The sequence below is a fragment of the Fukomys damarensis genome, unplaced genomic scaffold, assembly GCF_012274545.1.
Source record: "Fukomys damarensis isolate Sample0158 unplaced genomic scaffold, DMR_v1.0_HiC HiC_scaffold_24, whole genome shotgun sequence".
NCBI classification, from domain to species: Eukaryota; Metazoa; Chordata; class Mammalia; order Rodentia; family Bathyergidae; genus Fukomys; species Fukomys damarensis.
In genome coordinates this window covers 41,543,044-41,569,535 of record NW_022900936.1, presented here as the reverse complement: position 1 = coordinate 41,569,535, position 26,492 = coordinate 41,543,044, and the positions used below count along the sequence as shown (strand labels likewise).

Here is a 26,492-nt window from a genome sequence, read left to right as displayed (position 1 = left end):
AAAAAAAAAAAAAAAAAAAAAAAAAAGAATTAACTTTCACAGATGAATGAAAATGGAATGGAAATTACATAGTTCAGAAACTGGAAAATATACAAAGAAACAAAGGACACAGAAAGAGACTACTTTGGATGACACCCTGATTATTACGGTTTGTATTGAGATGCCCCCCAAAGCCTCATGAGCTCAAAAATGAAGGTTTAGAGGTGACTGAGTCATGGGTGTTTGATAATTATCAGTGGACTAGTCTCCTGATGAATTTATAGCTAACTTTAACTTGGGAGGTGAAGGCGGATCGAATGAGGTGGGTCATTGGGGATGTGCCTATCAGGGCCAAGTCTTTCTCCTCCTTGATCCATCTCTGATTCCTACTGCCATTTCATAAGCAATTTTTCCTCTGACATGCTGCTATGCCTTGGAGCTGCATGACTATGGACTGAAACCTCTACAGACTGAGCTAAAATCAACCTCCCCTTTAATTTGTGAATGTGGGGTATTGTGCCTCAGCAAAAAGAAATTAAGTAGAACCAATGTAAAAAAATTCTACCAGAAAGTTGAGTCATTGCTCTGATTATACCTGACAACATGATATTGGCATTGGTTTGCAGGAAAAGTGTGGAATGGTTTGGAGATAGAGGCTATAGAAACCCTGGAATGCTGTAAGCAGATCTTTATGAACAATCCTGATTGATTCGGCAGAGCAGAATGTCAATAGGAATGCTGACAGTAAAGTCTTCCCTCTTGGGATTTTAGATAGGAATGCAGATTCTATTGGGAAATGAATAAAGACCAGACATGTTACAGTCTGACAAAGAACTTGTCTACCTTTTGTGCCTCTCTGGAGACTTCAGAGAGCCTATGTTTAAGGGTGGTGAACTAAATGACCTGGTGGAGGAAATTTCAAAGTAACTTACTTAATATTCAGGCTGTGGCATGGGTGCAACACTGCTGAATTCTTTTAGCTAGATGTACAGTAAGCATCAAGAACAAAAGCCAGAGCAGAAAATTTTGAAAAAGTATATCTTGGCCAGAAAAGAAATGCGTATAAATTGAGGCCAAAGGAAGTACACTTGTTGAAGAGATTGACTCCATTAAAAAACACCAAGTACTTTGAACCTGGAGAAGAAGAAAGATACCTTAAAAACGTATCAGGAATCAGCAAGGCCCAACCAGTTGCAGGCAAAGGTGGAAAAGTGTAAACTTTTCACTTAAGAGAACCCCTGAATCCCTGCTCAAGAAGGGTACCTAGGGAACTGGTTCTCTGGGATTCGTTTCACTCTGCTCATCCATCTAGGTATTAAGAGGTTTGGTACAGGCATGTCCCAGTTGGCATGGTTATTGCTCAGGTTGGTAGAAGAACTTGGAATTGTATGTACCAGTGCTGGTGTATCTTTTAGAGCTTTCAATGATAACAAACAGCTGGCTATGGAACAAGTGTCATAGGTTCACCATCACTGGTCTATGTGATACTGCTTCCTCCCTTAAATTTTATTAATTTTGAAAACAATATACTGTTAAAAATGAAATTTAATTTTGAATATTGCATTAGTTTTGGATATTATAAAAAATATGATCTACCATGCAAATGGTAACCAAAAGTGAAAAAGAGCAGAAATAAGAAAATATTTTCTCACTAAAATGTTATTTACATAAAAATAAATAATAACAGCACTATTTCAGATGAATTGATGGGGTGCTTAAAATCAAGTTCTGTCAACAATAAGCACAGTATTTCATATAATTTTAGGTATAAATTAAACAGTATCTAATAAAAGTATTATGAAATGATATATAGCAATTATCAGGTTTTATTCAAGTATCATAACCCCTAATAAACACTGTAGCTATTCAAAAAAGCTGCTTATCTTCTTAATTATGGTATAAAAAATTTTAAAAACCATATAGCTATTAAATTTTAAGAAGTTATCAAACTTAATTACTGAAGCTCAAATAAAATGAAGCAGGGTTTTAATTACAAAATTTCTTTCTAAATTATAAAAAGCCTTTTACTTTTCTGGTTCAGAGAAATTGTTTATTACTACTCAGAGTTAATCTTAAGCCATGATACTTCAATGTGATATACTCACTGTTGTAGGACATAAAATGGGGCCCAATCTGTAATAGCTATTAAGAATTTTAAATATTATATTTAACTACAGGTCCTGTTACAACAACTGTATTTGACCCTTGCATCTACAGTGCTCTACAATGGCTGAAACTAAATTAAATAAGTACAAAACATCAAATGCCAAAGAATAAATGTGGGAGTTAACATTTCTAAAACATTTGTATAATTCTACATTTATTTTCAGAATATAAGAATCATTTTAGTATATATTTTCTTCAATTTCTTATTCTATACAATGCAACTCTATGAAAAGTGTGTGTGTGTGTTTGTGTGTTTTCATTAGTATCAAAATTGTTCTCATTTCCAAGAGTTTTATAAAACTGAAACTAGTCCTTCAGTTTTCCAAAAAAGATTTAGGATTAGCTAGCTATTCATAGAAAACAGAAAAGACATAGCTTATGCTTATACTTAGTGGATGTAAAAATGCTACATTTTACATTTTTGTATCAAGTTATTTAACCTATACTGATGTCTAGATTATTTTCATTTTTGAATTTCAGTAGTATCTTTTCAAAGTTCTTTCTCATTAGTGATTAATTCCTTACTTGTTTTAGCCTATAAATAGCATTAAGTAAAATTCCGTTTTTGCAAATAGTAAATCCTCTTCATTCCAAGAAATAATATAAATACTGTTTTTTTTCAATTCCCTTTTATTTAAGCATAGGGTAAGGTTATGTAGCTTCATCCACATGTATTATAAAGTAAGTCTATGTATTTCTATTTTTAAATATTCCTACTATTAACAATTTCATCCATGTTATTTGGGAATAACCTAAAAGTTATATAGAGCAAGCTATCAGCAATATTTCAATTTACTTATATATTTAATCTTTTAAATGTCTGAATCCATGTTAGCTTCCCACCATAATCTAATTCCATAGGTCATCAAGCTTTTATTCTTAAAGAGCAGAATCTTGGAAAAAATTAAAAAGCAACTTGCTGATCGATAAGTGTTCGCGATTAGGGCATAATTGGCTACTTCCTAGCTCAGTAACTTTGTGAAAATTATCTAACATATCTAACTTTTTACATCTATAAAGGAAGATAAGTTATACTTGATGTACAGGACTAATACGAGTAAAATGTTTGAAGCAAAGTCTAGTATATGATAAATAATAAGATTTTACCATGTTTTTCATTTTTCTGTCATTTATTTTCTTTTTTAAAAATTTTTTCCCTCATTGAGTTTATTGGTACATTTTAGGTTATCAGTACAGTTACAATCATCATTGGGATCTTGTACCTTTACATGACAGGTATTGGTTCTCATTTTTTCCCCTTACCCCTGCCCTCCCTTCATCCCCTCCTCCCTTCCCTATTTACAAATACTATATTTCCATTTTTTCATGTTTTTTCTTCTTTTCCCTTATTTCCTTTCCCCTACCTTTCTCACTTTCCCTACACTTTTAGTCCTTTTCTTCCTATTTCATATTGTCAATTATACCATTAGGATTTTATGTACCATTATAGTTTCTTAAACCAGAGAAATTATTCAGTATTTATACACGTGTGACTATTTATTGCACTTAAGAGTATGTCCTCAATATGTATCCATTTTCCTATGAATAACTCTAATTTATCATTTTTTATGGCTGAGCAGTATTCCATTTTATAGAAAAACTATATCTTCTTTATACAGTCTCCAACTGATGAGGAAAATGGGCTGCATCTACCGTCATTTATTTTCTAATAAATAGTCTTCTAGTTTCCCTCCTTTTTGTCTTGATAACCTTCATGTGCATTGCCTAAAATGTGTATTTTAGAGTACCCATATATTTATCAAGGGGAAAAAACTGAATTAGTCATATATAATACATAAGTAAATAGTGCTTCAACACATCTTAGAGTCAGAATTATCTCAGTTAACATGAGTCCATACCAAATACCAGCTGATATTGTATGTTCTTCATTCTTTTGATTATTTACATTTTCCACCTGAGAATCAGAGTTAAGACACACTTCAAAGGACCATTGCAAAACTAAAATGAGACATGATTAGGGACAATATTTGTCAAATAGAAAAGCATGGGGTAAGTGATACTTTTTAAAGCAATTCTGTCCTCTCTTTCCATAACGCATCAAAAGTAATTGACAATTTTCCATTTTATAACATTTAGAACAAAATAAAAACAAGAATGATAGCTGCAGTTTCATCTGTGACTGTAAGTCTCTGCATTTCCTGGATATACATATAGATAAAGCTGAACATAATCAGAAGAGCAGGGCATAATATTTTTTTCCACAATATGATTTCTAGCAATGACTACATGAGGCCAGTGGGAACAGTTTCTCTCTCTCTCTCTCTCTCTCTCTCTCTCTTTTCAGAAAATAAAAAGAAGAGTCTACTAACCACCAAACTACCTATTGGTTAAGTGCTTATAAATTGTTTTGTTTACTAAGTATATACATAAGTATTTATGGACATACAGATATTGAAAGAGTATACTACTTTAAATATTCCCTTATTAATGATAAACATGACTCAATGTACTCAATACTGATGTTTATTTTCATAGCAATAAGAAGGTAAAGATGAAGTCACAATTTTACTTTAAAGGGTTATTTCTCAGAGATAGTTTAATGAGAGCTCCATTAAAAGTGAAAATTAAAAATAATAAAATTACAGAATATAAAATAAATCTAAAGCAAATAAGGTGTTGAGAGGAAGATTCAACTCTTCATTAGATTTTTTTTCCCATAGAGTTTATTGGTACTTTTAAAGTATACCATACCATTACATTTTTCATTGGGATCTTCTTACTTTTACATGATAGATCTTGTTTCTCATTTTTTCCCCATACTCCCACCCGCCCTTCACCCGTTCCACACTCCCCTATTTACAAAGACTTTTTTCCATTTTTTTCCCTTTCTCATATCTTTTCTTTTCCCTTATTTCCTTTTCCTACTCTTCCCACTTTCCCTACACCTTTAGCCCTTTTCTTCCTATTTCACATTGTCAGTTATACCATTTGGATCTTATTTACACTTTTTCACACCAGAGAAACTATTTTGTATTTACAGGTGTGTGTCTTATTTATTTCACTTAAGAGTATGGCCTCAATATGCATCCATTTCCTATGAATGATTCTAGTTTCTCATGCTTATTAAAAAGCTTCTGCACTGCAAAAGAAACCACCAACAGAACTGAGACAACCTAAATGTAGGAAAAGATTTTTACCAGTTGTTCCTCAGACAAAGGACTATTATCTAGAATATATAGAGAACGCAAAAAAATCAGACCCCCCCCCAATATAAAGACCCAATTTAAAAATGGGTATCTGAAATGAATAGACATTTCTCAGACAAAGAAGTAAAAAAAATATGAAAAAATATTCAACATCACTGGTCATTCCATAGATGCAGATGAAAACAACAATGGAATTCCATCTCACCCCAGAAAGAATGACTGCTATCAAGATATCAACCAATAACAAATGCTGGCAGGGTTATGGGGGGAAAGGAACGCTTTTCTATTGTTGGTGGGAGTACAGACTGGTGCAGCCACTGTGGAAATCAATATAGAGATGCCTCAAACAGTTGGGACTAGAGGTTCCTGGGTATCTTTCCATAAGAATTATACCACAGTGATATATGCTCATCCTTGTAGCAGCACAGTTTGTAATAGCTAAAACTTGGAAACAGCACAATTGCCCATCAATTGGAGACTGGATAAAGAAGATGTGTTTTTTCATAACACTTTCAATTAAAATACACATTTAATGAATAGCTTTTGATGTAATACTAAATTCAATAATAAACTATTAAATTCAAACAGAAATATAAGATGATTTTAAAAAACAACAGAAACAATATCTGATTCTAATCTACAGATTTAAATTTGAAGTTGTAATACAAGAAGCATAGTAAATATGTACAAAAATATAGTAATATAAAATTTCTAAGAACAAATGTCAAACCAGGTACAGCATAAAAGATCTGTCTTTATTGTTGAATACTGTTTAAATAGAAAAAAATCTAGGTAAAAATCTTCACAAACAACCCTTTCATTTTAGGGTGATATAAAAAGGAGTAGAATATAAAAACAATGCCAAAAAGATAAAATACATAAAAATTCAAGTACAACCACAGGTGATATGTCATTACTTGGAAAAGTGTATTATGAAAATTATACATCCCTATTAGCCTTTAAAAGCAACTATTTCCAGTTAACAAAAACCTAATAACAAATTATCTTTCTGGAAAATTAAAATAATATCATTTTAATAGGGTCACATTACATTAAAAATCAAATCGTTAATATTTATTCAATTTATGTATGAAACTCAATTTTATTTTTGCACTAATTCACATAAGGCTACCATATTTATACAGAAAAGTGCCTTGATATTAAAAATAGTAATGTATTTCTGAGGAAAATTTGTATAGGAGGAATTCTACCATTACTATGTATGAAACACAACAGTTACTATTTAGAAGAAAGTGGGATGTTTACATATAATTCCCATAGATTAGGCCCTTAATTATATTTTAATCTTTTTCAGGATACTTTAAATTATATGCCCAAACTGGTATTAAACAGTAACAAAAATCGATTTTTCATGTATTTTAAGTCCCTAAAACCCTAACCAGAATGAGAATTTAAACACATTTAAACTTACCCCATTTAATGGATATGTTTTCCATCCCAGCTCTCCCAGCACAGTAGTTGTATCAAGCAACACAACTGGAAGTAAACAGACAAAACTTGCATGAATTTCTCAATTGAAAATATATTAGTTATTTAAATAATGAACATCAATTATCCTCACTATTATTTATCACCTGAGCTTTAATAAGTTATATTAAAATTTTTTCATATATATTAAATATAAGCATCTAGTGACAATATTGTCATGATAAAATACACGGTGATAAGTTAATTTTAAGTGCATTTAGGCTTAGTAATAAAATAACTGAATAATAGGATTTATTCATATTTATCAGATTTTAAAAACTATTGATATGGATTTAAAACTTAGAAAATATACAACTTTGCTTATTTTCCTGTTTTAATATAGTCTTTTCATACCACATTAACAAAAAAGTCACATTAAATATTTTTATATTATTAAATGTCCATGAATAAACAGCAAAGTATGAATATAACTCATTTTGAAAAAAAATACTGATTAAGAATAGATGCCTCTTATTCCATTTTGCCAGTCTATTTCTCTTGATTGGTGAGTTGAGGCCACTGACATTGCCGGTTATAACTGATATGTACTGACTTATTATTAACATGTTATTGGCCTTTTGTTGACTCTTTTTTTAAATGTCCATGAATAAACAGCAAAGTATGAATATAACTCATTTTGAAAAAAAATACTGATTAAGAATAGATGCCTCTTATTCCATTTTGCCAGTCTATTTCTCTTGATTGGTGAGTTGAGGCCACTGACATTGCCGGTTATAACTGATATGTACTGACTTATTATTAACATGTTATTGGCCTTTTGTTGACTCTTTTTACTTTTTCACCTTCTCCTTTTAATTTCTTGCCTTGCCTATTTGATTTGCTCTGTTGGGCCTCATGGCGTTGTTGCCTTCATTGTCTTTTTCTAGGATCTTGTTTAGAATTGCTTGTAGTGCTGGTTTGGTATTCATGTAGTTTCTCAGGTGTTCTTTGTCGTGGAAGTGTCTTATTTCACCCTCCATTTTGAAAGAGAGTTTTGCTGGATACATCAGTCTAGGTTGGAGGTTGTTCTCTTTTAGTACTTGAAATATCTCATTCCAGGCTCTCCTTTTCCCAAGGGTTTGTGTTGAAAAGTCTGCTGTGATTCTGATGGGCTTTCCTTTGTATGTGATTTGTTTCTTTTCTCTTACTGTTTGTAATATTTTGTTCTTCTGTTGGGTTTCTGGGATCTTGATTATTATATGTCTAGGTGTAGATTTTTTTTGACTGTAGCTAGTTGGGGCCCTATATGCCTCAGTTATCTGAATGTCAAATTCTTCCCCTCTGTTTGGGAAATTTTCTGTCATTAATTCTGCAAACAGCTTTTTTAAGTCATTTGTATGTTCTCCTGCTACTTCATGTATTCCTATCAGTCTTATGTTATTCTTCTTTGCATCATCTAGGAGTTGTTGGATTGATTTCTCCTGATCTCTTACTGTTTTTAAGAGACCTCTCTTTTCCTGGTCATTGACTGCAATCTTAACTGAAATACCGAATAGTTTCTTTGGTGTGAAAAACTATAATAGTACACAGGATCCTAATGAGACAATTAATAATGTGAAATAGGAAGTAAAGGGCTAAAGGTGTAAGGAAAGTGGGAAGGGTGGGAGAAAGGTAGTAAGGGAGAGGAAAAAAATATGAGAAACTGAAAAAATGGAAATAAAGTGTTTGTAAATGGGGAGGGGAGGAGGGGGTGAAGGGAGGGCAGGGACAAGGGGAAAAATGAGAATCAAGACCTATTATGTAAAGGTACAGAATCTCAATGATGAATGTAACCGTATTTGTATGCCTAGATTGTACCAATAACCTCAATAAAAAAGACAAAAAAAAAAAGAATAGATGCCATTATTGTGCATATGAGGTAGTATACTATTTGTTAAAAGATGAAAACTAAAACTAAAACTCTACCCTTGTCTTTAATTAACCCAGAGTAACCATCATCTTGTCAGAAACATAGTCAGCTAAACAAATAACAAGAACATATTGTATTGAATGCTAAAATAGACAATTATAAAATATGCTTGCAATTAAACTAAGCTAAGCTAAGGTTGAAGGGCAGATCTGGAAGAATTTTAGATTAAATCTGTTAGGCCATGACAATACAGTCTTCAAAGAGATGTGATGACTGATAGACAGACAGAGAGATCCACAGACAGATAGACCTAATTTTTAAAGACTTTCTTCTATAACTGAGGTATACCTAAATTCTCATTCTCTGGAATGTGAAATAGGAGAGGGAACAATTCTAGAAAAGTAGGGAGATAAAAATAGTGATGGAAAAGGAGAGATCAGCTGAGACCATTATGTTGCATTTCCAGCAGAAAAATATGTAATGTTCAAAATTTAGCAGCTCTATACTTTTCACCATTAGAATTTAGGCCCAAGGTATGGTAAGCCATGGGATACACTCTGAGAAACAACTCTTACATATCTCATCTTTGGCTGCAGTTTACCTTGCCAATGAGTTAGGGTTCCTTAAGTGCAGTTTTTAAAAAATTCCACTGTTTGTTATTTACCATTTGCTCTTCTGCCTACCACAATAATTCTGTGGTTCTACTCAGTTGAATCACTATAATACATTTTACTGATATGTTATAAAACATGCACCTATTATTAAATTTCTGTGGTAAACTCTGCTCACTGCATAATATTCAAATTGGTAAAAATCAGCTATAAATTTTCAATTTTATGTAGAAATTCTCAAACTTATTTTAAGAGAAAAGTTTAAAGAACCCTCATAAACTCATTATGAAGTTGCATTAATTACCAATTTATGTTCATTTTTTTATCTACATCAATTCTTCCACTGTCAGATATTTGGAAGCAAATTCCAGTAGTCAAATCATTTAATCTGTAAAATTTTCAGCATTTTAGTATTTCTAAAATAAAAACTTTGGCTAGAAGTACATCCTACCACATTAACATAAATAGTAATAACAATGCCACCCATCTTTAATATTCTTTAATACACTTTCCCAGATAATAAAAAATTAAAATATTGCTCTACATTAGAGTGCGCTGGCATTCTTCCATCAGATTTTTTAAATTCTTCCATCAGATTTTTCAGTTAGACCAAAGTATGTTCGCTATTTTAAAGGCGTATTTCTATGAACTGTGACAAATCCCCTACATCCTTGTAGGCATGGATACAACCAAGGTATAAAATATCTCCAATACCTCCAAATATTTCTTGTAACCCTCTATAATGAACTCTTCCCCCTCCCATCATTAGGTAACCACTAATCTGCCCCTATAGCTTTGACTTTTCAAAAATATCAAATGAAGAAACCATATATTAGTTAAGCTTTTGAGGTTGGTTTCTTTCATTTAGCATAAGACATCTGAGACCTATCTATACTGCTTCATAAGTACCAACAGTCACATACTTTTTATTGCTAAAATTTATTTCACTGTGTGGAATTCCCTAGCTCATTAACATGTGGGCCACTTAACATGTGTTTTAAATTTTTAAAAATATAGTAAATGACATATTGCCATTGATTGACCTCAAAAGTATTCTTCTTAATTTTTGGCACACTTATCTCATCATTGTGAGTGTTATGGTTATGCCATCATGGCTGTTTGGATGTACTGAATCAATTTAAAATGCTTTCATTCCATGGTCATTTTGACTTTGGGGAAGAGCCAGATATTGCACAGTACGAGATCTGATGAATAAGGTGGATGTGAACACAAGGTAATGTTTTCATGAGACTGCCTCTCTAATGAAGGGCATTTGGCAGTAGCATTTACTATATCTTCTATCATTCCTCCAGAGATACTCATGAAAAAGGACTTCCGGAAAATGTCAAGAAGGATAGGATAAGTATGTTCAAAACAGTAGAGGTGATCTTTTAATAGACATTAATGACAATGTATCTTTCACTGTAATTTCTTTAAATTTAAACATCTGTGTATTTTTTCAATCACCCATTGTACATAAAACCACTGTAAACTTTCATGTATAGTTTTTTTTCCTCTTGTCCCTGCCCTCCCTTCACCCCCTCCTCCCCTCCCATTTACAAACACTTCATTTCCATTTTTTCACTCTCTCATTTTTTTCTTTTCCTTTATTTCATAGGAAAATGGATACACGTATAGAGTTTTATGTGGACTTATGCTTTCATTACTTCAGGGGAAATAATTAGGGGCATGATTATTGGATCACATGCAGAACACTTATTTTTAAAACTCTCTGTCAAAATAGATTCTAAAATGGTTATGAAATGTTACATGCCCAATAGCATTTTTTCCACATATCGGGTCTATTTTCTATCATTTTTAACTCATTCTAACAGTATCATCATTTTAATAAGCATTTTCCTTTAAAAACAACAAATCCTCTTTTTCAACATTTAAATTTTTTTAGGATAAAAGAGAAAAACTGAAGTGTTTTATACAACATTCTAGGTTTTATTAGTTAATCATGAAATATCATTAAACATGCTTCCTCACTTACTGTATTTCCTTTCAATCATTAGATGTAACCAGTGACTCAATCAGATTCAGGTTTCATGTATTTTTATTTTTATATTTTATCAGTCATATTCATTGGTGGTGTTTTATAGCCCCAGTATCTGAAAAATAGGGCAGATAACAATGTCTACTAGGGACAAAGGAAGCTGGGAATACATTTTAATAGGTTTGCACTAGCAAAAAAATAGTTGATCATACATGAGGGTAATGGCTAAAAGATTGAAACACTTAAAATATGCTTAAATTCAGTCTTTCCAAATTTTACTAAATACCTTGTGCTTGCTTCTGCAAAATCCTAGAAAAGAATTACTTTTAAAACTGGTAAAGAAGTTGAGAATACTATATGTATTTTGCTTGTTCTGTATGAACTATTTCTGCTTATCAAAACAGTTAATGAAGGGCATTTCTCTTATTGAAATATTCTAGTTAATTAACGAAGAAGAATGACTGAATAAAGTACACCATTTGCTACTCCTAATGAATTAATATATTTAGCTAATGGGTTTCCATGGCTGCTAAAATCACAAAAAGAAATAAAGGGAGAAGTAAAGGGCTGTAGGTTTTTAAAAGGTTTTCTTTATAGTTTAATTTACTCCATATTAACAAAAGACTCAAAAAGGCTAGAAGTAACAGAAATAATGGGTAAAAAGTGCAGAAAGGATAAGGTATACATAATACACATAAACAAACATGCATGCATACATACGCACACACAGATATCTAGGTTCATTCAGGGCAACAAAAATAATTCCATACATTAGAGAAGTAGCTGAGCACATCATTATAATAAAAAACCATAAGTCTTATCTTGCTATTGAATAAAGGTTCTTTTTTTACTTATGGGATAAAGTATTCCAAATTTTCAAAAGTCTGTAATATCAGTATCTACATTAGGTTACTCAAAATTTAATGTTAAGTATGAGTGCAATTCTCCTTTTGAAATATTTATTAGTTCCCTAACCAGTGGAGAAAATGACAATACTAATTCTTAATCACTTTACTAAGTAATGTCTATATCCTCTCTTCTTTAATCCCCAAAATGCTCTGTAATTTTTTCCACTTTAAACACATTGTTGTGAAATTAATGTCAAAGAAATACACACTCTTCTGTGTTCCTTTTAGCACAATTCACAATAGGCAAGAAATGGAAACATACGATAAACCAAAGAATGGATAAGGAAGATGTGGTATATATACACAGAAACTCACAACCACAGAAACATGGATAAAAAAGCCAGGTATAGAAACATGAGTACTGCGTGAACTCACTCATACACGGAATCTAAAAAACTGATGACAGGGCTGGGGATTTAGCTCAGTGGTTCCAACGCCTGCCTCACAAGCTCAAGATCCCGAGTTCAATCCCTGGTACATTAAAAACAAACAAACAAACAAACAAACAAAAACAATCTCATAGAGGTTGAGAGGAGAACAGTGGTTACCAGAAGCCATAGAAGTATGGGAAGGTAGGGGGAATTAAAAAAGGCTGATTAAAAATAGGCACTAAGTTACAGTTAGCAGAAAGAAGTCTGTGCCATTGCACTGCACAACGGTGATGATAGATTCCAACAATGTACTGTACATTTCAAAAGACTAGAAGAAAGGATTTTGCGTGTCACCATAAAGAAATGCTATTAATGAAATAAACTTGTTTAAACTGATTTAAAGATTAAGTATCATATTAAAATGTTACATGTTAGCATCTTGGTATGTTAAAATTTTATTTTTCTGAATCAATTAAAAAATTATAATAAATATCTATAAAAGTTGAAAGACACATCTGTATTTAATTGTGCTACTTTGATTATCTAGTCAATTTTATAAAGAAAAATGATGTAAGAATCTAAATTTCCTTTTAAGTGATTATTGTCGATATATTGCACTCTGTATTTGTAGTCACTGAAAAACCTTATTCTCTTTTTAAAAACACCTTTACTAAGGATACAGAAATTGTACATCATGTATATAATTTGATGAGCTTGGACACACATATACATCCATTAAACCATTACTACATTAAAATAATAAACATATTCATTTTCTCCACATATTTCCTCACATTCTTTTGTTTTTGTTTTCTTTGATTTTTGTTTGTTTTCAGCTCCCTTTTGTAGTTTACAAAAACATTTCAACCGAGAGCTACCCACAACCAATTTTTTAAAATTTTTATGCTCTACTGCTAGTATAGGCATTACATCATGTACTACAGATTTCTAGAATTTTACTTTACATATATGAAACTGTATAATTGAACAGCACTTCCCCATCTTCTCCTTCCCTCAGGCCCTGTTAACCAACCATTTTTCTGTCCTGATTCTGAGTCTATTTAAGATATTTCATCTAACTGAATCTCGCTGTACTTGTTCTTTCCTGACTGGCTTATTTCACTTAGCATAATATTCTCCAAGTCCATTCATATTATCACATGGAGCAGGAATGCATTCTTTTTAAAGGCACAACATTATTTCACTTGGTGCCTACTATGATTTATCTGTTGATGGCATTTGTTTTCTATCTTCTTTATTGTGAATAATGCTGCAAAAAACATGGAAGTGCTGATATCTATTTAAAATCCTGACCTAAATTCTTCTGAATATACACCCTGAAATAATGGAATCATCAGGTCATAGGGTAGTGGTAATTGTGAGGGAGGCAGTGGAACCACTGAGCTAAATCCCCAGCACCTATGTTTAAGTTTTTGAGGCCTCTCAATATTATTTTCCACAGTAACTGTGACAATTTTCATTCTATTCAATAACAAACAAAGCTTGTTCCCTTTCCTTCCTATTGTTGCTAATATCTGGTAAATATTTTACAATAGCTGTCCTAATGGGTGAGCTGATATTTCAGTGTGCTTTGGTTCTCTTTCTCCCTCTTTCCCTCTCCCTTTCTCTCTCTCTCTCCACAATGCTCAAACTATATATAGGAAAACTCTAGTTGAGAGAGATTATATAATTTTCTTTCAGATCACAAAGTAATATATTTGGATTTCAACAAAGGAGACTGCTTTTCAACACTATACTTTAAAACTCTTCTTCCTATAATTTTAAGATCAAATATAATACCTCATTTATTGTCTTCTCTTTTTACTTTTGTAGAAGAGAATCATGACTAATTCTTTTTAAGATTTTGTCTTCATAAATCTGAATCTAAATTTCTCACCTAAGTTTCATACAGACCACTCAAAGATGCTATCTACAAATGGTTTTCAAATAAAGGGCTTACTAGAAAGAGGGTTCAAAAATTTGGTTATATATTGATGTTTATCAATTTCGTTTTCATCAGTTGTACATAGAAATTAATGCAAGCCATTTAATCAATTACTTTATATAATACTATTCTAAAACAGGTCACTTTGCTTTAGTATTCAATTATAAAGTATGAAGTGTGTTCATTTCAAAACAAATCTGTAAAAGAAAATATGTATATACCTACGATGATGTAAATGCTTAGAAAATTTTTTCCTTGTTTTGTTTCTTAGTATGTACAGGAACAAGACTCAATTGCTTTCTTAAATGGCAATGACTTAAAAAACTCTGAGTGATAAATTTTCATTTCAGAAAAGTGAATATTCACTTTAGTATTAAATAAAACTAAGTAGTGTTGAGACTTGTAACACTATATATGACACATATTTTAATTTATTGTTTGTTTTCCATACAAAACCCCCACAAATTCAAGTTTGCCAGATACACTAATTACATTGAACCCAGCAAGGTGAGAGCTCCTCCTGCTGGTTTTAAACAAAAGTTTCCCAGTCTCCTCCAGCAAAAAAGAAAAAAACCAACAAATTCCACTGACATTAACTTTAACTCAAAACTCCATTCTTTTTCATCTCAGATTTAAGAGCAATGTTTTAAAAAGCAACATTAACATTGTTTTTTTAAAAGTGAAATTTAAATATAACTGCTTATTCATATAATAAAATAGAGAAATTTAACCAAAAATAAATAAAAACCAGGCTGATATCAAAATAAATATTTGAAAATACATAATTCACTTAATAAGCTACATAATGCATAGAATGTTTGTAAAACTGCATACAACTTTCCTATTGATTTATAGAAAAAGTTTCCAACATATTATATTTCTCTCTGAGAATATTTTCCAATTTATTATTTTCTTTACTCATTATTTTAGAGATAATTTCATTGTGCTCTAAATTTTTTAAGTAAAAACATCTTTGATAACATTGGATTATACATGAAAAAATATGTGCTAAGACTAAAGAGCACAATATCATGTCTGTCTTTGAATAATTTATCCAGTTTTTATCCTTTTAGTAAATTTAAGGGGTATTAGTTTTAAAATAGTGTATTGATTTATGATATGTAACAGATTTCTTTATTCAAATGGAACAAAAGAAGATGAGATTTTGCTTAAATACTATTTTGAAAAATTAAGTGAGGAAGTAATCCAAGAAAGTATTCTTTTAGATTAATTTTGTTTTAAAATTTAAGTTATCCTGTTTACCCCTATGTTTCTATGTATATTGATATTATTTTTAAAGTAATATCTTCCAAAAAGAATCATCCTCTCTTAAAAATAATGAAAGTAGATTTATCCACAACATAAGATCAACATTTGTGAATTAACTATGCAGACAGCATTTTAATATGTGATATAAATGGTAAAAAATGGTGACTAATCTTTAAATTCTGAGAGTTTGATAATATTATTTTGGAAGATAAGTTACTGAGAACATAGAAAAGCTAAAGAACTTTCTCAAATTAGAGGGAAAATCAAGTGTAGAAATTCTGAACTTATAATCTCAGTGCTGTACTCTATAGGAAATAGTATCTTTTTCATATTGCATGTTTCCGTTCCTTCTTCAAAATAAATCACTTCTTCTTAGTTCTGGCAAAAAATAAAGTGAAAAATTCTAAATCTTTTTGGCTAGTACTTAAAAAATAAAAACTCAGTGAAATGACCAAGCAATATAATATCCTACCTAACTGAGCTTACATTTAGGACAAATAAAGTAAACAAGATCTCAATTACATAGAAGACAAATCTATTAGAAAGAAATAATTGCCAATGAAAACCTTATCCAAATAATGAACAGTGAAGTTGATTAAAAATGTAACTGGTAATATGCATCTACACTACAATTTCATATTTATATCCTAGCACCTCTGTATCACCATCCTGCCCGACAGTTTTATCTGGTTCCCCTCTCCTATCACCTGTCATTACCAGCACACACTTCTCACAGAGGTCAAAGGAGGCCCAGCTGTGGATCTACCCAGGTAACTCAGCTACAGTTGCACTCCTGGATGCCCACGAATGGTTATTACGACTGAGCAGTGAATCACTTTGGAAGTTGTGATTTTTCATCACACTCTTCAGTTTTTTCTATGGCTAGAAAATAACAAAATGACAAGAGAATTTGGCAAATTTCTAATTAAAAGCAATGCACAATTATTCCACTTTGACCTATAATTAGATTTGCTAGGCTTTGTTTAGAACCTGAAATATTTGCATTTGTTTCACTTTATATATGTAGAAAAAGCTATTTGGATGTATTGGATACATCAGTCTAATGTATTTAATAAATGTCAGGAGTTTCCTGCGTCTCACACAGAGGTTTTATTCAGTCCAGACCACGGAATCTGCTCGCCGTCACTCCCACAGCACCAGATCTGCTCCTTGTCTTTCAAGTTCCATCCTTTCTTACGTCTCCACTTATCCTTCACTGGCTTTGAACACTTTCCATTTTAAAAAAGAATATTATGAGATGTAAGGTCTAAAATACAATTAAATCATAGTTATTATTCCCCTGCCTAAAAATGTCATAACTACTTAATTCAAGGTCTTAGGTATAGTATGATGCACAACTTCATCCAAAACAGTCATTATATTATGGAACACAAATATAAAAAGCTATGGAAAGCTCTAAAAAGAAACAACAGTCTTTTGTTTTGTTTTGTTTTGTTTTTTAAGGAGGAAAGAGTATACTTGAATTTAGGAAATAATTAAATGAGTAAATGTCTGTTTTTCCCTTGACAATGAAAGATTTTCCTGTGCAGAGTTCATTTTTTTTTTCTACCTTATACTTACATGATCTCACTGGCAATTAATTTTAACTTCCCTCAGTAGGTACTCTGGGGACATACAAATGCCACTTGTTTCTAACAATATATTTTGATATAATTCCAACAATCATTATTGTATCCTTTATATTTAAGATTTTGTACTAGGCATTGGTGGATATGTACAGTTTACAAAACACAATGTCTATCTTCAAGCAGTACTGGTGGTCATTTAGCATTTCCACTATCGGGATTTTTGTGTCAACCCCGTGGCACAATTTATTCAAATACCTAATCAGAAAAAAATGGATTAAAATGTCTGCATTGGGAAGTCCAGACAAGGAGAGGATGCAGCTATTTTGTAGACTGGGTAGAATTTTAATGCTGTTTTATTTATTTATTTTATTTTTGATTTTTTTTGTACTGGGGATCGAACTCAGGTCCTTGTGTTTGCGAGGCAGGCGGCAGAACCACTGAGCTAAATCCTTGGCCCTATGATACTGCTATAAAAGGGCAGTCATTCAATATCACAACACCACCACTATCAAGTGTCAGTAATTGGACCACTTATTTCAGTCTCCATGTAAGTGCCAAGAAGTGAACAGATTGCAGAAATGCATTTCAGAGTCAACAGGATGGGACATAATAATTCTTATGTAAAATAATCTCCAAAATAATCGCAAACACAAAGAATTTATACTAGATTTGTCCAGAAAGATAAAGCAGAATGGGAGATTTAAAAAAAATAGATTAAACCTTATGAGAAGTAATATCTAAAAAACATAGGCTGTAGCCATCAGAAACAGGAAATAACTAGATTTGACAATACAACAGAAAATTTTGTCATAATTTTGAAACAAATACATATTAAACAACTAAAAGGACATAATGCTGTTCACTGATTATAACTACAAAAGGTAGCATAATTATCAATATTTACTTCTTAAAAATTCTGTCAACATAGTTTGAGTTCCTAATGGTAGAGAGACAGACAGAGAGAGAGAGAGAGAGAGAGAGAGAGAGAGACAGAGACAGAGACAGACAGAGAGAGAGGGAGAGGGAGGGAGGAATAGCCTGAATGATTGAAAGCAGACAATGGAAAGGAGCAAAGGCATGAATTTCATACCTTAGAAAAAATTCTTCACCAAATATTGAAAAAGAAGCGAAGAGAGAGAGAGAGAGAGAGACAGAGAGAGACAGAGACAGAGACAGACAGAGAGAGAGGGAGAGGGAGGGAGGAATAGCCTGAATGATTGAAAGCAGACAATGGAAAGGAGCAAAGGCATGAATTTCATACCTTAGAAAAAATTCTTCACCAAATATTGAAAAAGAAGCGAGGGAAGAAAAAGATGAGTACTTGAAATTTAAATGGACACCATTCTTAGTTTGTAAGAAAAATGGTCAAGGGCTATTTACAAGTGATCTGAGTTATAAGCAACAGGCAAAGTTGTTACTAAGTAAAATAAAATTAAAATAGACATTCGTTTTTGTGCACAGAGTTGTCTGTAAAAAACTCACACATCTTTGCTACTGTTTGGAGTCCTTTTTGATGTCCTACATGCTCCTCATCCTTTATAGCATGCAGCGTTCTGAGCGCCAAATTATTCCCCCTCTTATTGGCTGCCCCACTGAAACATCCATCATATGAAGAAAATAACTCAAATAACACATAGATGTGTTTATGATTACTCATTTCTCTTTATTTCTTCAGCTTTATTCATGCATTTATTCAACCGAGTTAAATGTGAATAGATAATGCCATCCTTTGGGTGACAGCAACTTGGAGCTCTTATGTGCTATTCCTAAAAATACAATGCTTAAGGAAATTTTCATAGAAATATACTGAATGATAATTCCTAAACTGAAACTTATATAATGCCTCAAGAAATTATTCATTGTTGAAGCTATGTTGATTCCAATAATCTGTTTCTGTATAATCTTGTCCAAGTAAAATTCTTATTCCAATAATGGAGAGTCACCACTATGCCTTAAAACGAGTAAACCTTTGTATCTACCCTCCCTAGTTATTAACAGGCTGTATTCTTGTTACCACCATACTTGACTACAATAACCATCTAAAAGTAACACTAATCAGAATTGTGCTTATAGCTAAGCATGATGCCACATGCCTGTTAACTAAGGCCAGCCAGGAAAATTTAGTAAGATCTAGTCCCCAAATTTTTAAAAAGGATTGGAGATATATTTTAGAGGCAGAGCATGCATGGCACCCTGGAATCAATAACCAGTACCCTAAAATAAGAAGTTTGTATCACATTTCATACTCGGTGTGCTGTCTTATTTTCTCTTATTAATTGATCCACTCAAGGAAACTTCAAAGGATATCTAAATACAGGGCAATTTCTTAGATTCTCCCACTCCCTGTCTTCATCTGATTCCAATAACCCGCTTCCACTGGCCCCTAAAAATGGGGAAGCTGAGCTGTCATCATTGAAGACTGTTTCCTAAAGCAGCTACCTAAACTGTTCATGAACAGTCAGATTTAACTGCTCATGAAATATGGTTATCAGGAAATAAAACTCGATAATCTAGTCATACAGCAATACACTTTCTGGAGAGATTCTATAACAGACTGATTTAAACAAAAATGTAATTTTCTAACATGTTCACCATAACTTAATGATCCTTGACTGCCTAAAAGATGTGTGTTGTCTTCTGAATAGCTAAATTCAACTTTACTGAGTGACTTGGTAAGTCATATTGCCTAGGGAAGAGAACAGTCTATAATGAGAGAAATGGGCAAGAAAAAAGTGAAGATTTAAGTAAAATAGCAAGACAAGCAGTTGTCATATCATTTACACATTCAACATCTTTTAGCACAATTATTTAATAAATAGTCATGAGAATTATGCAGTACCACTTCCTATTGGAAACTATTGAGGAAATGTCAGAGACAATGTAAAGCCAAAACGAGAGACACATGAACTGAAAGACAGCTTGTCTTTTTGTGGCATATTTCTGAACTGCAAGGATTCAGGAAGAGGAATGGTTCATAAATGAAACATTTACAAATGTGACCTGTGCCAAGAACAGTATTACTTCAGTATAAAGAAAAGAATGACAGATGGAATCTTTATTGTTGGCACAAAAATAAAATAAAAATCCACATTATTATTATCATTACACTGTAGGGAAGGCAAGTCATTACATACTATTGTGAAATTATTTATTACTGTGATCTTATAATATAAAATGAATGCAGTAGAAACGATAATGGCATTTTAACATTTAGGCAAGTGGAGAACATGAGCTGTTCAAGTATAATTAAGCATAAGAAAGCAGATTCAGGCCTTCATAAGATACTGATCAGTTTTCTTAATTTGCCAATTATCTAGGACATGAATTATGGGAAGAAATGTATAATGCTGAAAAACTCTCTTGGTTAAATTATCATAATTCAAATACTGTGCCAGATTTCATGGCATGGGAGCTCAAATATTATCACTCCATTAACGAATGATCATACTCTAGGAGACTGATTCTATTAAGCATAGAGGAAACTAGTTTATATATGTGAAAGTCAATGTAGTCACATTTGATGATTTGACTCCTTGGGGAATCTTCTTTCCTGCAGGTAAGTCTACTGGAGAGAGCAAATTATAGATCAAAGATTTCTTGGAGAGTGCTAAATTACTGCAAATAAAAGACCTTGTTTTGCTTTTCAAAAATCATCTTGAGCTGGACATGGTGGCACATGCCTATAATTCCAGCATTCTGGTAGCTGAGGCAGGAGGCAACCTGGTCTACATAGTGAGTTCAGGGACAGCTTGAACTACAAAGTAAGACCCTGCCCCAAAATTTGGAGGGAGTATAGATTGATGCAACCACTGTGCAAAGCAATATGGAGATATCTCAAAGATCTAGAATTGGAAGTCCTATTTGACCCACGTATTCCCCTGCTGGGTATCTTCCCTGTAGAATTAAAAGAATCACACCACAGTGATATATATTCATCCATGTTCATAGCAGCACAATTTGTAATAGCTAAAACTTGGAAGCTACCCAAATGCCCATCAACAGCTGGGTAAATAAAATGTGTGTTATTTTTTTAAAATTGAGTTTATTGGTACATTTTAGGGATACAGTACAGTTACAGTAATTGTTGGGATCTTGTACCCCTACATGACAGGTCTTGGTTTTTATTATTTCCCCTTGTCCCTGCCCTCCCTTCACCCCCCTCCTCCCCTCCCCATTTACAAACACTTTATTTCCATCTTTTCATTTTCTCACATTTTTTTTCTTTTCCCTTATTACCCTTCCCTTACCCATCCCACTTTCCCTACACCTTTAACCCTTTTCTTCCCATTTCACAATGTCAGTTACCTCATTAGGATCTTATGTACTATTACAGTTTATTCACACCACAGAAACTATTCGGTATTTACACATGTGTGACTTACTTATTTCACTTAGGAATGTGTGTTATTTTTTTAATAAAATGGAATAGTACTCAGCCATAAAAACGAGAAATTAGAGACATTTATAGCTAAATGGATTCACATTGAGGTGATACTAAGTGATATGAATAGGACAAATGTTTAAATACTGAAGAGTTTCTGTAGTATGAAAAACTCAAAGTGAAAATAAGGAGTAAAAGGTATAATAGATAATGTGATATAGGGAGAAAAAAGACAAAGAGGAAGGGGAAATAGGATGGATAGGGGAAAGGAAAGAAGGGAATGGAATCAGTATGAGAAAATGAAAAATAATGGAAACAAAGTCATTGTAGATAGGGAGGGAGGGAGGGAGGGGTTGAAGGGATGGCAGGGAAATGGGGAAAAACTAAGAACCAAGATTGATTATGTTAAGGTACAAATTTCCTTCTTTTTTTTTTTGAGACAGGGTCTCACTATGTATGTAGTGAGACTGCCTTGGAACTCACTATGTAGCTCATGCTGGTCTCAAATTCACAGAAATTCTCCTGCCTCAGCCTCCTGAGTGCTGGGATTAAAGGCGTGGGCCACCATGCCCTGCCAAGGTACAAATTTCTAACAATGAATGTCATTATATTGTATACATTAAATGTATCAATAAACTTAATTTATAAAAATAAGATCCTTTTGATTTCCTTTTACTTAAGAACTAATAATTGTACAAATTATGTATAAATATTTGTGTAATTGTATAAACACAATACTACAATTACAATTAAGTGAATTTTATTTACCCATTTTAAAGCTTTCAAATTTTAAAAGTGCTGAAATAGCATAAAGAAGTATTTCTAATTAAAATAATTATTTTCAAATGAACATACGGCCAAATTGTAACTTGGGCATTTTGAACATTATTGTTAAGACACAGTCTATTGGTATAGCCTTTTATCAATTAAATCTTGAATTTTTGGAAAGAACATTTGTTTTATGTTAAGATTTACTTTAACTACAAATTAAATATTTCTTCTCTCATAAATGATTCTCACATTCTATGGACTAATTTTATACAATGTCAAATAGGGACAGAGAAGGACATTCACAGATCATGCCCCATGGTTTCAAGAAGAACAAAAATCTTTAGGCATGTAATCCACAACTAGCTGGCCAGACAGCTTTCCCTTCTGAGTGGCAAATACATTACAGTTATTTTTACTGACAAACAATAAATTTAAAATCACTGATTTTCCAATGAAAAATAGTTACAGAGTAACCCGTCTTAATTAACAGCTTTCTTCTGCCCCAATGTATATTTTACCCTATACTCAAAAGCTGCCATAATTTAATGAATACTCATTATACATTCTTCAGGAACCTGTTTTTTTGTTTGTTTGTTTTGTTTTGTTTTGTTTTGTTTTGCTTTGGTTGTCTTTATACTTCTCGGAGAAAATTTATCAGTTTCAACCATTAGTTTTACTTTACTTTCCACTTCCAAAACAGTACCTCTACTACGTGCCCCTCTCTCATGCTGTAGAAACAATTCAAGACCCCACAAAGTTAACATATTCACATCTGAGCTCACTATTCCGCAAATCCACACCACCTCCTGATTTCCTTCTTCAATCACTGGCACACAGTATCTGCTCCAGTACTGAAGTTAGGAACCAATATCCCATCTATATTAGTTTATTTTGTGCAGTTAAATAATAATACTGGAGGCTGGATGGCTTACAGAGAGCAGAAATTTGTTCTGCACAGTTCTAAAGGGTAAGAAATACAGCATCAAGTTGATAAGAGTCTGAAAAAGGCCTTCTACGTATGTTCTCAAGTGACAGATGGTGGAAAACAGTACCAGCATCCTCAGTCAGATACTTCATAAGGACCCTAACCTGATTTTATGGTAGGAACCTCTGAGGCCTCCTCACCTTAGAAGCTTTATCTCTTTAGGCTACAATATTCACAACACTTAAACTATGAAAAAAACAAAAACAAAACACATATTCAAATCATAGTGACACCCTTGCTGCATCCTTCACAATTTACAATGAATCTATCAATTTGTACACTGGATGTTGTAGGCAGAGTAACACCCCTTCCCAAAGTTGTTTATGTCCTAATCTCAGAAACCCATGAATACTTGGCTACAAAACAAGGAAAATGGGATGGGGGATTTAACTCAGTGGTTTTGCCACCTGCCTAGCAAGTGCAAGGATGTAAGTTCAATCCCCAGTACCAAAAAGCAAACAAAACAACAAAAACAACAAGAAAAAAAAAGGAAAATTATGGTTGCATATTAAAATAAGGTTGCCAATCATCTAACCTTAAAATACGGAGATTACTCTTTATTATATAGAATGGCATAATGGCATAATAAATAGAAGAGACAGCCAGAAAGTCAGAAGATGTTACTCTAGAAAAGAGACAAAGAGAGATGTGACATTTCTAGCCTTGAACATAGAGGAAGGCAGTCCAGCCAAAAAGAATGGGCAGACTCTAGAAATTAGTACGAAAAGGAGTTCCCCTAGAGTCTACCGAAAGCAACATAATTATGCTAACACTGATTTTAGTCTAGGGAGACTCGGAGTAGACTTTTTTTTTTTTTAGTTTACTGGTACCTTTTAGGTATGCAGTACAGTTACATTCATTATTGGGATCTTGTAACTTTGCATGACAGGTCTTGGTTCTCATTTTTCTCCTAATCCCTGCCCTCCCTTCACCGCCTTCTCCCCTCTCCATTTACAAACACTTTATTTACATTCTTTCATTTTCTCCTATTTTTTCTTTTAACCTACAAAACTTCAAGAATATATTTGTGTCATTTAAGGAGCTAAATTATACTGTAATGTGGTACAACACCAACAGAACTTTCTAAACTATACTGGTCTTTCTAAGTCAACTACAAATGTCTTCTGTGCACTTTTCTACCTGTCCTATCTCTTACCTGGAGTAGAATTCCTTGATCTTACCAATCCCACTGAATTCAGTGCAGCCTCAGTGGTAGGCATAAAATACACATTTTATTTCTAGATTTTCTGTTCAAAATTCCTCATTCTCTCTTAAAATTTATCTTTATCAAATATATATCTCTCCATGTATTTGCTAAAATATAAACGTGTAGCTTTACACACATGCGAATTAAATTATTTCTTCTCGCCCATCGTATGTACGTGTGCACACACACATATACACACATGCATATGGGACAAAAAACTATGAATAGGAGTCATCCATTCAGAGTGAAATAAAATAGGTACACAAAGTAGCCAATCAATTATGGCCACCGAGGTTAGAGAATGACTAAGAAGTGACATTAAATGGTATTTGAAAGCTTTTAAAAAATATATAGAAATGACATCTTTGAAGTTAAATTTAGGAATCTGACTGATTTTGACACTTTAATATTTTCTTTTTTTTTAATCTTAAAAAGTTCATTGGTACTTTTTAAGGATACAGTACAGTTACATACAAGATCCCAATGATGAATGTAAGTGCACTGACACTTTCATCTTAACAAGAATCTCTTTACACAGCTCCTATCTGGTTGACTTTTCATAAAAATTCAAACCTTTGGTAAAGGTGGCATGAGGTAAGACTGAAACCTCAGGAAATAAAACAAAATATCAAACATCTCCTCATGTACTAAACTGAGTTGTAATAAGTGTTGATGACACGCCTGTGTTCCTTACAGGAGGAAGTTGTGAATACAGGGAAATATAACAGCTCCTATAGAGCCAAGATTTCATATTATTTCTATGAAAAGAGTCCTCTCTTTTCTGAGCGAGAAAGCAGCGGTGACAGTAATTAGCAAGATTACTCTGACAACGGGGTGAATGGCAATTAGCTGCCATATTCTCTTCCCAGTCATCTCATTTACAGAGAAATGGGTGATTATCTTTAAAGACTTTTAAAGTTCAAGGATTTAAAATATCAGGTCAATAACCAGTATCACAATTTTCAAATAACCACTTATTTTTTAAGCCTTTCTTAACCATTTACCAAATATTTACCAAATATTTAATTATGAGATGGCCAAAAATTGCATATTTTCATAAGATAATATAATATGAAATATAAAAATGATAGTTTTGTCAAATTTAGTCAATACAAGAATCTACTCGTTGAAATGACACCTGGGAGACACTCGGGAGAGCTAGTATGTCAGCAAATGGGCTGCCCCAGTGATGCTCAGGGTAAACTGTTAAGTGGTTAAATGCAGAAATTTATTATTTCCACTATTGCCTAAATTTCAACAAATATTCTGAGCAACTCTCAAGTGAGCACATTATGCATCTGTGTCCCTGTAAGATTATGACATCATTGCTCTGGCTTTTTTTGTTTGTTTATTTTTCTTCTTGACACATGGCCTTGCTCAACTTAGTTCTCAAAACATAAATTTCTCAATTATGCAATTTGAACCTTATTTACACTTTTAGTTTTTCACACCAGAGAAACTATTCAGTGTTTACATGTTTCCTTTTTATTTCACTTAAGAGTATGGCTTCGATATGCATCCATTTAGCTATCAATGATGTTAGTTTCTCATTCTCTGTGGCTGAGTAGTACTCCATTTTACACAAAACCCACATCTTCTTTATTGTGAAACAGAAAGAAAAGGCCTAAAGGAGTAAGGGAAGGGGGAAGGGCAGGGGAAAGGAAAGAAGGGAAAGGAAAAAATATTAGAAAAGGAAAAAATGGAAACAAAAGTCTTTTTTAATAGGGAAGGGTGGAGGGGGTGACGGGAGGGCAGGGGTATGGGGAAAAATATAAGAGCCAAGATACAACATGTAAAGGTACAAGAT

The 26,492-nt window shown here is 32.7% G+C and overlaps 1 protein-coding gene across 4 annotated transcripts in view; it reads right to left on the bottom strand.

Annotated features, from left to right (window-relative positions):
• Epha6 (EPH receptor A6) overlaps window positions 1–26,492 on the bottom strand; it is an 891,558-nt gene that overhangs the window by 826,376 nt on the left and 38,690 nt on the right. For all 4 annotated transcript variants that reach the window (XM_010644592.2, XM_033768075.1, XM_010644602.2 and 1 more), the window contains exon 2: window positions 6,745–6,809. In XM_010644592.2, coding sequence (XP_010642894.1) covers window positions 6,745–6,809 — 65 coding nt within the window. The remainder of the gene's footprint in view (window positions 1–6,744; window positions 6,810–26,492) is intronic.